Genomic DNA, 16,125 nt, shown 5'->3' on the forward strand with positions numbered 1-16,125 from the left:
TTTCCTCTCCCTCCTGGGTCGGCGCGATGGATGGAGCGACGGACAGAGGAAAACGAAAGAAGATCAGTATGCGCGGGATCGCGGGTCTGGGCGACGTGGCCGAGGTTCGGAAGAACTTCCATCGGGACCTGCACTTCACGCTGGTTAAGGACCGCAACTTGGCTACGTCCCGCGACTGTTTCGCTTTGGCGCACGTGGTGCCCGACGACCTGGTGGGCCGCTGGATGCGCATGCAGCAGGATTACTGCGAGCGCAACCCGCAAGGTGAGGGCTGCCACCAGAGGAGGGTTTCCCTGCCTGGGATCCCCGCCCCTGCTGCCCCTCCAGAGAAAAAGGAGCCCTTGCGCCGGTTTTCTTGAACCAGAGGTTCCAGAGATATAACAGCAAAGCGTTGCACCTCTGCCCCAAAAGAGGCAACTGGACCGATTCCTACGTAGTGAATCAAAATTAAGCATGGTCACCCTGTTCATGCCCGCAGCCCATTGGAGACCCACTCACTGGCCTCTTGCCCAGAGGAGCCTCGCGCAAGGCCTTCTCTCCTACCCCCAAACCCGTGCATTTTCCCAGTGGTGAGTGTGGTCGAGGCCGATCGCCCAGCCCGTTTGCGCGAGGAACGTGGCTTTGCAGAGGTCCGCTGCTTCCTGCAGTTCCTGAGCTCTGGAATCCTGGCGGAATTTTCCGGAGTTGGGGCTTCCTCCGGTTCTCGCCCTCAGCCGTTGTTTTTCTGCAGTAGTGTGTGAGAGAAAGGGGTACTGAAACCAGGCCTGGGTATTTTATGGGTTGAAGCAGGTGAACTCAGTCATTTGCAAGGAATTGGAATTTATTTTTATTTTTATTTTATTTGGCAAGGCAGTGATTAGAAGAAAATCGTTAGAGGTGTTTCCTAAAGCAGAAGGGGTCAGAAGCCTGCAAAGAAGACTCTTTTGAGGTTTCCACACCTTTCTTCAACAACTTAGTGTACAATTAACGGGGATTAAGTAGTTGATACTTTTCATATTTTGCAAAAATGTGTTTATGTAGAAAAATACAAAATGCACAAGAGTCATTGGTATCTTTATTACTTTTATCTATATTAAAAATAGATGTATGTCTTTGCAGATCTTTTTCTACTTCTAAATATACATACACATTTTTGTTTATTTATTTTTATTGATTCTAGAGAGAGAGGAAGGGAAGGAGAAAGAGTGGGAGGATCATGGATGTGAGAAACTTCCATCAGTTGCCTCTTGTATGAACCCTGACTGGGAATGAACCCATAACCCAGGCATGTGCCTTGACTGGGAAATGGACTGGTGACCTTATGGTTTGTCAGAGAATGCCCAACCAACTGAGCCACACTGGCCTGGGCTGTATACACATTTTTAGGAAGTATATTGCATGTACAGTTTTGTGGCTTTTCTGTTTCATTCATCAGCATTTGTAAGTTTTTCAACATCTCCAACTCAGTAAATATGCTCCAATATCAGTGGTAGTTTTCAGTTTGATAGGTATATCATAGGCTTGACCAGCCCCCTTCTGCCAGCGTTACTTATTCTTTTGCTCTTGACCATAGAGAATTTTGTCATTTTTACTAAACTAAGGTACAGCGAAAACTGACTAGGAAAGGACATACTTGCAGGCCTGAAGTCAGTTTGCAAAGATTTTTTTTTCCCCCAAAGATTTGACTTGCGGTGTACAGCTGGACATTGGACCGTTGCTTTTTGTTGATATTTTAGAGTATTTTCACGGGGCATTAAGAAATGTTTAATAATTGCTAAGAGTAAGATTTATTGCTCTTCCAAGCCTATTCTGGGGCACTTCTTTTTTCCCTAAAAGAGATGGTGAAGAGGACAGATTTGTTGGAATACCAACAAGGCCTCTTCATATTTAGTATGCAAAACAACATAGAAAGGAATGGCACCAAATGACTATAACAGATTATTACAACAAAGGCTTGGGATGAATTTGCCAGGGAAGTTGGCCAGGAGGCAGTGGCTCCCCCAGAATGCCCTGCTGATGGCAGAGCTCTGCTTTGCAACATCATTTTTATTGTCCATGTAGCAGATGACAAGCGTACAGCTTTGCATGTTCAAGGGCATTTCCCTGGAGTAGGACATACCCCAACATCTTTAGGGCTCCTGTTAGTGTTTATGTATGTTTACATTGTTAAAAGGCCAGTGATGAGCTCAGGGATTACAAAAATGACCTTTTATGACCAAAACTGGTTTGCTGATCCTTAGCAAGTGATCTGAGTTTTGATTGCTGTGGTGGCTATAGGTTGAAACTTTTCTTTTAAAGAAGCCACAGCCTGTAAATGGAAGGATGTTTGCCTATTTTGGGCAGGAAGGCTATTTTAAAAGGAAAATTGGAATTTAAGTTCTTCATTCTTGCTAATTCATGTTGAAAATAAGCTCCTTGTCTCTTCTTCTGCAAAAGTTACATGTTTTCTTGTAACCAATCAGAAACAAGCCCCAGGAGGATCAGAGCCCAGGGGAAATGGGCTCCCAATAAGAATCCTGCAATGCCACACCCCCAGCCTCACAAATAGCCTCATGAACTTGGACTATGACTCATCAGATTGGGGCAACCTGCCAGTATATACTTAATAAATTGTGGTGTTTTTATTTATTATTTTTGTCTTTTAAACAGTTATGCAACTCCTTATGATTATTGGAGGAAAAATATAAAAATACAGATAAGCCAAAAGGAAAAAATTACCTATAATCTCACCATTTAGTAATAGCACTATAAATGCTACAAACATTTTGTGTTCTACATCTTTTTTTCTATACTAGTAGAAACATTTGTTTTTATTACACTAAATAGTATCATGCTATACCTATTGTTTCATAATTCTTTTAACACTCTATATTTCGTAATAGCAGAAACAATTGAAACTTAGAGCTCAGAGGCAGGTTCTTTAAGCAGCCTGTTTGAAAAATCAGCCAGTCAAAAGATCTGGCTAAAATTGAGGTGAATGCTTGGCCAGAGGTAGCACTTATTTCCAAAGATGGTTCAGGGATTGGCTGGAGTGATGGCAAGGTTGGAACTCCACTCTAAACTCAGGAATGGAATATAACTGGAGTGCTAGAGATGGTTCACGAGTCAGGTTCCTTTAGTTCTGGCTTTGTGGTTCAACCTGCGCGACCTTTGGCTACAATTAATTTCTTAGCCTTTCTTGTTTTGTGTTTCTTGTTTTCTTAAATACAGATTTTATTTATTTATAGAGGGAGGGGAAGGAAGGGAGAAAGAGAAAGAGAAAAACATCAATGTGTGGTTGCCCCTCGCGTGCCCTCTACTGGGGACCTGGCCCGCAACCCTGGCATATGCCCTGACTGGGAATTGAACTGGCAACCTTTTGATTTGCAGGTTGGTGCTCAGTTCCCTGAGCCACACCAGCCAGGGCTCTTATCTTGTTTTTGGTCTTTAAAATGTGGAGGATTGAGTTACGTAATCTATTTCTGAGGTTCCTTGCCATTCTAAAACATTATGGTTTTGTTTTTACTTATAAAATGTTTCTATTTTATACTGGCATTCCATCTCTATCCAAAGAGAATTTCAGAATATTTAAGCAATATATGACACAAAAACTTCAAATTAATAGATTTCAAATAAAAAGTTGGGCCAAGACAGTAAGGATAGGAAAATAATTTTAATTCAGGATACAAGGTCAGCAGACAAAATGGAGACATATGATCTGGCAATCAAAGCAAATGGCAGATCATACCCACTTATGGAAGTCATTGAATCTCTGTGATAATTTTTCCAATGGGTAGGTGTAAGAGTTCTTCCATTGGTCTTTAAAGCAGATATCATACAGTGTGGACAGCTGGCCTAACTGCACCCGTACAGTGAGTGGATGGAACAGCAGTTTATTATAGCATCCCCAGTCAGTTTACTCTGTAACAAGCCTGCTGCATCCCTATAGTTAGTGGAAGGAATAGTCAGTTTACTATGTAGTCTACTTATTGCATCCCTGCAGTAAGTGAATGGCAGAGCCACTTTATGTTAACAGCCTGTTTCGTCCCTGCAGTGACTACATGGGATGGCCAATTTACTGTGTAACTGGCTTACTGCATCCCTGCAGTGCATGGATGGAATAGTTAGTTTACTACATAACCTACCTACTGCTTCCCTGCAGTTAGTGGGTGGAATAGCCATTTGCTGTATAACCAGGCTACTGCATCCCTTTAGTGAGTTAGTGAAATAGCCAGTTTGCTATGTAACTGTTCTAGTACATCCTTGCAGTGAGTGGATGGAATAGCCAGTTTACTACATGACTGGGCTACTGCATCCCTGTAGTCCATAGTGGAATTAACAGTTTTTATGTAATTGGCTCACTCTATCCCTGCAGCAAGCGGGTAGAATAGCCAGTTTACTACATAACATGCCTACCCTATCCTGGCAGGTAGTAAATGGAATACTCATTTTATTTTGTAACCAGCTAACAGCATCCCTTTAGAGAGTAGATGGAATATTCAGTTTATTATGTAACACGACTACTATATCCATGCAGTGAGTGTGTGGAAGAGCTTGTTTACTCTATAATCGGCCTCTGCACCACTGCAGTGGGTGGATAAAATAGCCAGCTTATTATGTAACATACCTATTGCATCCCTGTAGTCAGTGTGTAGAATTACCAGTTTCCTATGTAACTGGCCTACTGCATCCCTGCAGTGAGGAGACTATTCAGTTGGCCTACTGTATATCTGCAGTGAGTTTGTGGAATAACCAGGTTCTTTGGCATCCTTGCAGCAAGTGGATGGAATAGCTAATTTACCACTTAACTGCCCACTGCCTCCCTGCAGTCAGTGGTTTTATTAGCAACTTTAGTATGTAGCTGGCTAAATGCATCCCTGCAGTGAGTGGATGGAATGGTCAGTTTATTATATAATCAGACTCCTGTATTCCTGCCTTAGTAGGTGCAATAGCCAATTTACTATGTAAGAGGCCATGCATTTCTGCAGTGAATTTTTATAATAGCCAGTTTGTTACATTAATGGGCTGCTGCATCCTTTCAGTGAGTGGATGGAAGTCAGTTTATTATATAACTGGTCTATATCACACTGCACTGGGTGGACCAAATAGCCAGCTCAGGATATAACTGACCTTTTCTATTCCTGCAGTGAGTAGATGGAATAATGTTTCTTATGGCTATTTCTTATAAGTTCATAGCGTTAACTGAGGTAGATTAAGGAAAAGGAGCTCTCCATGGGGTCCAAACTGTTGTCTTAAATATTTCTAATAATGTAATTATAGGGAATACAAATAATTTTTGGTTTGCTAAATGTGGGAATTAAAGGAAGATAATCTATAGCAGAGTTTTGTAGCCTTCTCTGCCTATAGCCCCTACCTCTGAGAATTTGTTTTAATTAGTCAGTGGTTGGACCAGCCAATGAAATTCTTTTTTCTTTTTTTTTCCTGGAACCTACAAGCTATGTGTGCTCCTCACTTTTATTTTTTTATTTTTTTAAATTTTTTATTTTTAAATCATGTTTATTCTATTACAGTTGTCTCAATTTCCCCCCCTTTGCCCTCCTCCACTCATCCCACTGTGCCCCCCTCTCTCACAGTCAATTCCCACTCTGTTGTCCATTGTCCATGGGTCATTCATACATATTCTTTGTTTAGTCCCTTCACCTTCTTTCCACCTATGTCCTCCTTCCCCATCCCTTCTAGTCAGTTTCAGTCGGTTCCATGTTTCCATGCCTGTGGTTTATTTTGTTTGTTAGTTTATTTTGTTGAATAGATTCCACTTATAGGTGAGATCATACGGTATTTGTCTTTTACCGACTGGCTTATTTCACTTAGCACAGTATTCTCCAGTTCTATCCATGTTGTCGCAAAAGGTAGGAGTTCCTTAAATTTTTTTAAAATTGATTTTATTTTTTTAATGTCAAAATTCATTATAATTATTAAAAAATTTAAATCCATTATAAAGTCTTAGCAATTAAAACAACATGACCAGCACAGAAACTATCAAGTAGATCAATGAAATAAAATGAGCATTCTAGAAACAAATGTATATATCTGTCTAACAATGTAATATATGACTCTATTCATATTTCAAATCAATGGAAAAAATAATGCTTATTCAACAAATAAGGTGCATGGACCACTATTACTTGAAACAAAACAAATATAGAGTCCTATTTCACACATTATACAAAAAACATTCAGGTGAGTTAAAAATCTGTATGTAAAATCTAAGGAGTTTTAGGAGAAAATACAAACTAATATTTTTCTTACCTTGAAGTAACATATTCAAACCCAAAAGCTGTAAAGTAAAATATTGACAATATGACTATATTGAACATTTAAGACTGCACAGTAATATACCTGTAAGAAAAGTTAAAGGACAAGTAATACAACAGGAGAGTATTTGGAACACATCTATAAAAGGGTTAATAGTTCTTTAGGGAAAAAATTCTACAAATATTTAATCAAAAAATGGATAAAGAATACCAAAAATTCATTTAAGCCTTTTTTAAAAACAATAGAAATGGGCAAGAAATATACAAAAACAGGTTTAGTTTCAAAAAATAATAAAGGAACATAATAGCACATCATTGTCACAATCAGATTAATAAGTATTAAAAATATTGGTAATATCAAGTATTGGTGACTGTGAAAGGAATTGGGTATATTCATAGACTCTTTTTCTTCATCTTAAATCAGCCCCTTTAGCATATCTTGCAGTGCTGGTTTGGTAGAAGTGTATTCTTTTAGCCTTCTTTTGTCTGGGAAACTCCTTACTTCACCCTCCATTTTAATTGAGAGCCTTGCTGGGTAGAGCAGTCTCGGTTGCAGGCCTTTGCTTTTCATTATTGGGAATATCTCTTGCCATTCCCTTCTGGCTTGCAGTGTTTCTATTGAGAAGTCAGCTGCTAGCTGTACCGGGGCTCGCTTGTATGTTACTACCTCTTTCTCCCTTGCTTCGTTTAGGATTCTCTCTTTCTCTTTGATATTTGCCATTTGAATCTTGGAGTGGACCTCCTTGGGTTCCTCTTGAGTGGGACCCTCTGTGCTTCCTGGGCTTGTGTGACTTTTTCTTTCCTCAAAATAGGGAAGTTTTCCATCATTACTTTCTCAAACAGGTTCTCTATCACTTGCTCCTCTTCTCCTTCTGGTATCCCTATTATGCTGATGTTGTTATGTTTCAGGTTGCTCTGCATTTCCCTGAATGCCTTTTCATACTTTTTGAGTCTTTTTTCATTCTCTTGCTCTTTCTGGAAGCTTTTTTCTACCTTATCCTCCAGCTCGCTGATTCGTTCCTCTGCTTCATGTAGTCTGGTTTGGATTCCTTCTACTGTGTTCTTCAATTCAGAAACTGTATTCTTGATTTCCTCTTGTCTCTTATTGATAGTTTATATGTCCTTTTTCATGCTGATATAATTTTCAGTGAGTTCCTTATAGTTTCCCTGTCATTTTGGTAATCCTCTCTGAAGTCACTGAGCTCATTGATCTTCCTTAGGACCATTGTTTGGAACTCAATATCTGATAGTTCCCTTGCCTCTATTTCATTTGGTTCTCTTTCTGGGGATTCCTCCTTTCCCTTTCACTGGGGGGTGTTTCTTTTTCTTCCCATTATTTGTGAGACTCTTCTTTTTTTCACTTCTTAAATTGCTCTCTCTTAATTTCCTGCCTTTGTTGTGTGAACTTCTATGGTAGGAGACCGCTGTTTTTTCTTTCTGAATCTGCCTTTGATGATCTCAGATGTTGACCCTATCTGACCTTAGGCAGCCTGTTTGAGACTTTCAGGAATCTCTTGTCTGTGGCTGTCTCCTTCAACTGTTAATCTAGTCACTCTCACTCAGCAGACTGGTTTAGACACCACGAGATGGGACAGAGTCCCTCCTAGGGGTGGGGTTATTGGGTGCCCTCACACTGCTGCAGCTAAGGGGAGTGGTCTGCCTGAGCCAGATGGCTCCTGCTGTATGGGTGAGGAATCAGCACCAGAATCCCACTGGCTACTCCAGTCTCCAGTCTCTCCTTAAGTGTCTCCAGACCACTCTGTGCCCGTTTTAGCCAGAGATCTACTATTTGTGGCTGCCACTCTGTACTCAGCAGTCACACTTTAGCACTACCGGGCCAGGGCAGAGTCCCTCCTGGGGGCGGGGCTATTGGGTCCTCTCACATTGGTGCAGCTCAGTGGTCTGCCTGAGCAACATGGCTACTGCTGTATCAAGAACGAGTCACCACCAGGATCCCTCTGGCTACTCTCTCAGTTCTCTCTCCAAAGCCTCCTTCCCCAGTGTCTCCTCAGGCATCTCTAGCCCACTCTGCCCCAGCCTTTGTCGGAGCCCTGGGTAAGTGGCTGCAAATAAAAATTTATGCATTGGTCCTTTAAAGGGCTCTTTGTGTCTTCAACCTCCTGTCTCTAGCAGAGAGCAACCCTGCTGCTTTTTGCACCTGGCTGATATCTGTGTACTTTTTGGGCTCTGGTGCTATAGGATGGAGATCCCCACTTATGGTTTAGACTCAGGTGTTCTCAGGGTGATCCAACTGGCCGTTTCAATATCCTTTTGGTGTTGCTGCCCGTGGGCACCCCACCAATGTTCTTGAGTCTCTACCGCACTCCCTACCATTAGGTCTTGCTAAAGCTGATTCTTCTGTCTGTCCAAGGTTATAAGGCTCCTCTCTCGCTATTGTTCACTTGTTTGTTCCAGGTGATTCTCCACAATTTAGTTGTAATTCTAAATTGGTCCTTGAAGGAGGTCAGTGTGACTTCCACTCACTCCTCTGCCATCTTGATTCTCCCAATGAAATTGTTTTATCACACCCAGCTGTTGCAATATGTTTCTAATTGTGAGTGTGAAGTTGACCTCATATCCCATGGGCCTGCTTCCCTGACAGCATATAGCCCAAAGTTATCTTCTCTGGCTAGAAGCTGTTGTTGGGTGATGTTTTGTGTTGCTGATTACACTGACAGCTAGCCAAGTGGAAGGTGGGTGGGACCATCATTTTATGAAATTAAGAAACGTCTTTGGGTGTGTGCTGTGATTTTTTGTAGAAGACAATTTGGCCTCTTCTCTCTCAGGTTGTGATGGTTAATATTCTGTTTCAACCTGGCTGGACGACGATGCCGATATTTTGTCAAAAATGATTCTGGATGTTTATGTGAAGGTGTTTAACATTTATATCAGTGTACTTTGAGTAAAACAATTACCCTCCCTAATGTGGATGGGTCTCCCTCAGTTGAAACCCTCAATAGAACAAAGACTAAATCCCCACCGCTCCCCCGTGGCCAGTGTCCCTGTGTCATGTCAGGGCCAGATCTACCCTGTCCAGCAGGGAGGGAGCAGTTCATTGGGTTTTATTGGGCTTTGAGTTCTCACACTGGTTACTATGGCATTTCTGGGAGAGAGGAGGTACAGTGCTAGGGAAATTACATATAATACCAAATCAAATGTAGTGTAAATTAAACCCAAGCTAATGAAAAGTCAGGAAGGGGCAATGGACCGTGGGCAGTAGTGATAGCTGTGTACTTTGAGTAGCCGTGTGGATTCATTCATTACACTGCTATGTGTGATTTCAAGGGCATTGGAATTTGTGTGCTACTTTAGAGGCCATAATTCAAATAATCAAAAAGTTTGAAAAGGCAAAGACTGTGATTTTTTAAATATGTGTGCATGTTTTTTCTATTTGCAGATTTATTTTTTATTTTTTAAATATTTTATTTATTTATTTTTAGAGAAGGGAAGGGAGGGACAAGAGAGGGAGAGAAACATTAATGTGTGGTTGCATGTTGCACGCCCCTATGGGAGACCTGGCCTGCAACTCAGGCATGTGCCCTGCACTGGGAATCAAACTGGTGACCCTTTGGTTCACAGGCCAGCACTCAATCCGTTGAGCCACACTAGCCAGGGCTCTATTTGAAGATTTAAATATGTATGGAAATTTTTCTAAAGTTACATATTGAAAAGTTTTAACATTTTATTCAGTTTCTTTTTCAGGGGTATGATGCATATCTTGAGTGTCTTTTATATTCCATATCCTTATTTTTCTTCTCTTCAATCCTTTTCATGTGTTCCCCTCACTTTGTTCACTTTTCCTCAGCCAGGTTTCTGTTTTCAGCTTTGTCTTTGGTTTGTATTCACTGGTGCCTCTGTTTCTGTGGTTTCATTTCTTATTTACTTCCCTTTCATGTGTGGTCAGGTCCTTTCATTACTTTATAAGTGTTTCTTGGCTTCCAGATGAGTCTGTGTTTACAAATTTCATTTACTCCTTGGCAAATGCTAGGTGTTCTTTGCCCATTGTATTTCCTCTCTTTCTATTTTTATTTTCAGGGTGTAGATCCTGAGCTCCATCTCTTGGAGGGAATTCTTCCTGAGCCAGCTTTCTACAGCTGGACAATGGGGCAGGAGCCTGGTGTGTGTAGCCTGAAGGAAGCAGCTCCTCCCTGGTTCCCAGGTTTGTTTCTGTGTCATGTGTTAGTGTATGTGTATGCACATGTGTAAGTGCATGTTGTCAACTAGTGGTCATTGGCATCAGTTCAACACGAGCAGGAATCCCCACTTTGGGGTGCAGTGAAGAAGGAAACTTTATTCAGTGCAAATTGCTCAACTGTGATATAGTACTGCTGTAAGAATATCATTTTTTTGGAACAGCTCATTAGTGTTGCAGCTTGTAATTATAGAGCAGCATAGCTGTGGAACAGCGTAGTGGCCAGGCAGCCCTGGGGTGAAGCCCCTGTCCACCTAGACAATTCTACTCTGCTTTGCTCTGCTCTAGCCTGCTCACCTGCTCTGGTTCAGTCTGTTCATTCTGTTCTGGCAAGACATCTTTGGTGTTCCATCCTCAGTGTTTTAGCTCCATCTGGGGAGATTCAGTCTACAATTGGAAAGGAAGAGTGTGCTCTCAGAAGCTAACTTATATGGGCAGAAGTTGTTCCCAGTCCCAGTGAAGGCTAAATTCCTCGCAGTTCAATTGGTCCAGAAGGCACTGTCCTGATTGGTTAGAATGGTGCTACTCTGATTGGTCAGTGAAGATGCAATGGGGAACGGATATAGTTGCACAGCTCCAGTTGGACAGAGAAAGTCTCAGTCCCATCAATTGAAATAGGGTTCCAGGAACTTCTTTTTTTTTTTAATTTATTTACTTTTTAAATACATTTGTCTCTGCCTCCCCCCGACCTCTTTACCTTGCCCTCTCCCTCCTTCCCTCCCTCAGCTCTTCCCCTTCGGTTTTGTCCATGAGTCCTTGCTATTTGTTCCTTGACTTTCCCCATCCCTTCCCTTTCGCTGCCCCCCCTTCCCTCTTGTCTCTGTTGATTTCTTATCCTTTCAGTGTTGCTGGTCATATTTTCCTTGCATCTTTGCATTGTTGGTTAGGTTCCGCTTATAGGTGAGATCATATGGTATTTGTCTTTCGCCCCCTGGCTTATTTCGCTTAGCATAATGCTCTCCAGTTCCATCCATGCTGTTGCGAAGTTTAGTAGTTCTTTTTTTCTTTCTGCTGTGTAGTATTCCATTGTGTATATGTACCATAACTTTTTGATCCAATCATCTACTGATGGGCATTTAGGTTGCTTCCAACACTTGGCTATTGTAAATTGTGCTGCTATGAACATTAGGGTGCATAGGTTCTTTTGTATTGGCGTTTTGGTGTTCTTAGGGTATAGTCCCAGCAGCGGAATCACTGGATCAAAAGGCAGTTCCATTTTCAGCTTTGTGAGGAAATTCCACACTGCTTTCCATAGTGGCTGCACCAGTCTGCATTCCCACCAACAGTGTACTAGGGTTCCCTTTTCTCCACAGCCTCGCCAGCACCTGTTGTTTGTGGATCTGTTTCTGATGGCCATTCTGACCAGTGTGAGGTGGTACCTCATGGTGGTTTTGATCTGCGTTTCTCTGATGGCTAGTGATGCTGAGCATCCTTTCAAATGCCTCTGGGCCCTCTGTATCTCCTCCTTAGAAAAGCATCTGCCCAGGTCCTTTGCCCATTTTTTGATTGGATCGTTTGTCTTCTTGGAGTGGAGTCGAGTGAGTTCTTTATATATTTTGGAGATCAAACCCTTGTCTGTGGTATCATTGGCAAATATATTTTCCCATACAGTTGGTTCCCTTTTCATTATGCTAATGTTTTCTTTAGCAGTGCAGAAGCTTCTTATTTTGATGAAGTCCCATTTGTTTATTTTTTCCTTTATGTCCCTTACTCTAGGGGACATATCGGTGAAAATATTGCTGCATGGGATATCTGAGAGTTTCCTGCCTACGTTCTGCTCTAGGACTTTTATGGTGTTGCGACTTATATTTAAGTCTTTTACCCTTCTTGAGTTTATTTTTGTGTGTGATGTCAGTTGGTGGTCAAATTTCAATTTTTTGCATAGAGCTGTCCAGCTCTCCCAACCCATTTGTTGAAGAGGCTATTTTTACTCCATTATATGCTTCTGCCCCCTTTGTCGAATATTAATTGACCATAGCACATGCGTTTACTTCTGGGGTCTCTATTCTGTTCCACTGATATGTCTGTTCTTGTGCCAGTACCAGACTGTTTGGATTACAGTGGCCTTGTAATATAGTTTAATGTCAGGAATTGCAATCCCTCCTACTTTTTTTTTTTTTCCTCAAAATTGCTGCAGCTATTTGGGGTCATTTATGGTTCCATATAAGTTTTTGAAATGTTTGTTCTATGTGAAATATGTCACCAGTATTTTAATAGCGATTGCATTGAATCTATAAATTGTTTTGGGTAGGATGGCCATTTTGATGATGTTAATTCTTCCAAACCATGAACACAGCATATGCTTCCTTTTTTTTTTTTTTTTTTTTTTGTCTTCCTTAATTTCTTTCTTCGGTGCTATTTAGTTTTCTGCATACAGGTCTTTTACTAACTCCTTGGTTGAGTTTATTCCTAGGTACATTATTTTTCTTGTTGCTATAGCAAAGGGGATATTTTCCTGATTTCTGATTCTGATATTTCATTTTTGGTATACAACAATGCCTCTGATTTTTGAATATTGACTTTGTGTCCTGCTGTTTTGCCAAATTCGCTTATTAGGTCGAGTAGTCTTTTGGAGGAGTCTATGGGGCTTTCCATGAACACTATCACGTCTTCTGCAAACAATGATACTTTTACTTCCTCCTTTCCAATTTGGATGCCTTCTATTTCTATTTCATGTCTGATCACTGCGGCTAGGACTTCCAATACTATGTTGAATAGAAGTGGTGAAAGCAGACATCCTTGTCTTGTTCCTGATCTTAGTGGGAGCAGTTTTAGTTTTTGCCCATTGTGTATGAGGTTGGCTGTAGGTTTTTTTATATATCGCCTTTATTACATTGAGGTATGTGCCCTTTTTTCCCACTTTGCTGAGTGTTTTTATCATAAATGGGTACTGTCCCTTATCAAATGCTTTTTCTGAATTTGTTGATAGGATCATGTGATTTTTGTCTTTCCTTTCGTTTATGTGATGTATTACGTTTATTGATTTACAAATACTGAACCATCCTTGCATCCCTGGGATGAATCCCACTTGATTGTGATGGATGATCTTTTTAATGTATTGCTGGATGCTGTTTGCCAATATTTTGTTGAGCATTTTAGCTCTATGTCCTTCAGCAATATTGGCCTGTAGTTTTCTTACTTTGTTGTGTCTTTATCTCGTTTTGGGATTAGGATGATGCTGGCCTCATAAAAAGAATTTGGGAGTCTCCCCACCTTTTGGATTTTTTGGAATAATCGATGAAGGACAGGGGTTAACTCTTCCTTAAATGTTTTTTAAAATTCTCCTGTGAAACCATCCTGTCCAGGGCTTTTGTGCGCTGGGAGTTTTTTGACTGCTGCTTCAATTTCACCAGCTGTTATTGGTCTGTTCAGGCTTTTTGCTTCTTCGTTCAGTGTTGGAAGGTTATATTTTTCTAGAAATTTGTCCATCTCAACAAGGTTTTCAAATTTCTTGGCATATAATTGTTCATAGTAATTTCTTACAATCCTTTGTATTTCTGTGTTATCAGTTGTTATTTCTCCTCTTTCATTTCTGATATTATGTATTTGGATACTCTCCCTTTTTTTCTTGATGAGTCTGATTAAAGCCTTGTCGATTTTGTTTATCTTTTCAAAGAACCAGCTCCTGGATTGGTTGATCCTTTGAATTATTCTTTTAGTTTCTATGTCATTCAGTTCTGCTCTGATCTCGATTATTTCCTTTCTCCTACTTGCTCTGGGCTTTTTGATGTTGTTGTTTTTTTCTCCAGTTCTTGAAAGTGGAGGGTTAGGTTGTTTATTTGAAACATTTCTATCTTTTTTAGGTAGACCTGCATTGCTATGAACTTCCCTCTCAGGACTGCCTTTGCTGTGTCGCAAAGGTTTTGGGCTGTTGTGTGTTCATTTTCATTTGTTTCCAGAAACTTTTTGATTTCTCCTTTGATCTCATTAGTGACCCATTCATTGAATTTGAATGTTTTTGAATTTTTTACTTGAGGTTGGTTTCTAGTTTCAAGCCCTTGTTATCTGACAAAATGCTTGTAATGATTTTGATTTTCCTGGATTTGTAAAAGCTTATTTTGTGTGCTGTCATGTGGTCTGTCTTTGAAAATGTTCTGTGTGCATTTGAAAAGAATATGTATTTTACTTCTTTGGAATGAAAAGTTCTATATATGTCAGTTAAGTCCATTTGATCTAATGCATCATTGAGTTCCACAATATCTTTGTTGATGTTTTGTTCTGAAGATCTATGCATTTTTGACAGTGGGGTGTTAAAATCCCCTGCTATCAGTGTGTTACTGTCTGTATCTTTCTTGAAGTCTTACAAGGTTTTCCTTATATATCAGGTGCTCCTATATTGGGCGCATATAGGTTTACAATGTTTATGTCTTCTTGGTCGATTCTTCCTTTGAGTATTATAAAGTGTCCTTTTATGTCTCTTTTTATGGTCTTTGTTTTGAAATCTATGTTGTCTGATATAAGTATTGCTACCCCTGCTTTTTTTCCCTGTCCATTGTCCATTGCTTGGAATATGTTTTACCACCTGTAGGGTACGTGGAGGCGGTCTGGCTCCCTCACCTAGATGCATGGGTAACCAGAGAGAGCAACTCCTCACAACCTTGGAGGAGTCTGGTAAAGCAATGTTCTCACAGGCTTTTGCCCCGGTCTCACGGCCTTGAGCCCCAGGTGTGATAAACTGCCCTGTAGCCTTGAGTAGGATCACAGGTGCAGCTCATGATAGTTACTTCACCTTCTGGCTTGATTGCCCTACTTTGTTTGGGGCTAATATAAAAGGGATAGGAGCTTTGGACAGGGTGGGGAGTCGGGGAGCTGACTTGGACACAGGCTTGTGGCCTGTGTGACTCCTTCCACATGGGTTTGTAGCTTCTGTGTGGCACGGATACAGGCTTTGTGGCCTGTGTGATTTCCTCATACCAGGCTTGTACCTGTGTGACTCTCCCAAATAAAGGCATGTCAAGCATCCCCCAAGGCTCCATGCATCTTCTTCCATCTACCTGAGCCCCAAGCATACCTGTCCAGCCTAGAGAGGCTGCAAGACACCATCCCTACTTTCCATCTGTGTAGGTCCTTCGTTCTGAGGTGAGTCTCTTGTAGGCAGCATATATGGGTCATGTTTTCTTACCCATTCAGCCATCCTATGTCTTTTGATTGGGGCATTAAGTCCATTTACATTTAAAGTTACTATTGATAGGTACTTATTCATTTTTTTGCTTTGTACCTGTGTTCCTCTCTTTCTCACTCTTTTTCTTCATCTTCTTAAAGCAGTCTCTTTAGCATATCTTGCAGTGCTGGTTTGATGGAGGTGTATTCTTTTAGCCTTCTTTTGTCTGGGAAAGTCCTTACTTCACCTTCCATTTTAATTGAGAGCCTTGCTGGGTAGAGCAGTCTTGGTTGCAGGCCTTTGCTTCTCCTGACTTGAAATATCTCTTGCCATTCCCTTCTGGCTTGCAGTGTTTCTGTTGAGAAGTCAGCTGCTAACCATATTGGGGCTCTCTTGTATGTTACTTGCTGTTTCTCCCTTGCTGCCTTTAGGATTCTCTCTTTGTCTTTGATATTTGCCATTTTAATGATGATGTGTATTGGAGTGGGCCTCATTGGGTTTCTCTTGAGTGGGACCCTCTGTGCTTCCTGGATTTGTATGACTTTTTCTCTCCTCCAATTAGGGAAGTTTTCCATCATTACTTTTTCTAACAGGTTCTT

At 41.0% G+C, this 16,125-nt stretch overlaps 1 protein-coding gene across 1 annotated transcript in view; it reads left to right on the forward strand.

Moving 5' to 3' along the window:
* PYGB (glycogen phosphorylase B) overlaps window positions 1-16,125 on the forward strand; it is a 60,816-nt gene continuing 44,691 nt past the window's right edge. The window contains 3 exon segments of the mRNA XM_054587415.1: window positions 1-349; window positions 479-683; window positions 10,269-10,392. Coding sequence (XP_054443390.1) covers window positions 27-349; window positions 479-683; window positions 10,269-10,392 — 652 coding nt within the window. The 5' untranslated portion in view covers window positions 1-26.

Source organism: Pteronotus mesoamericanus, unplaced genomic scaffold, assembly GCF_021234165.1.
Source record: "Pteronotus mesoamericanus isolate MK-2021 breed Mesoamerican mustached bat unplaced genomic scaffold, CSHL_Meso_final scaffold_118, whole genome shotgun sequence".
Taxonomy (NCBI): Eukaryota; Metazoa; Chordata; class Mammalia; order Chiroptera; family Mormoopidae; genus Pteronotus; species Pteronotus mesoamericanus.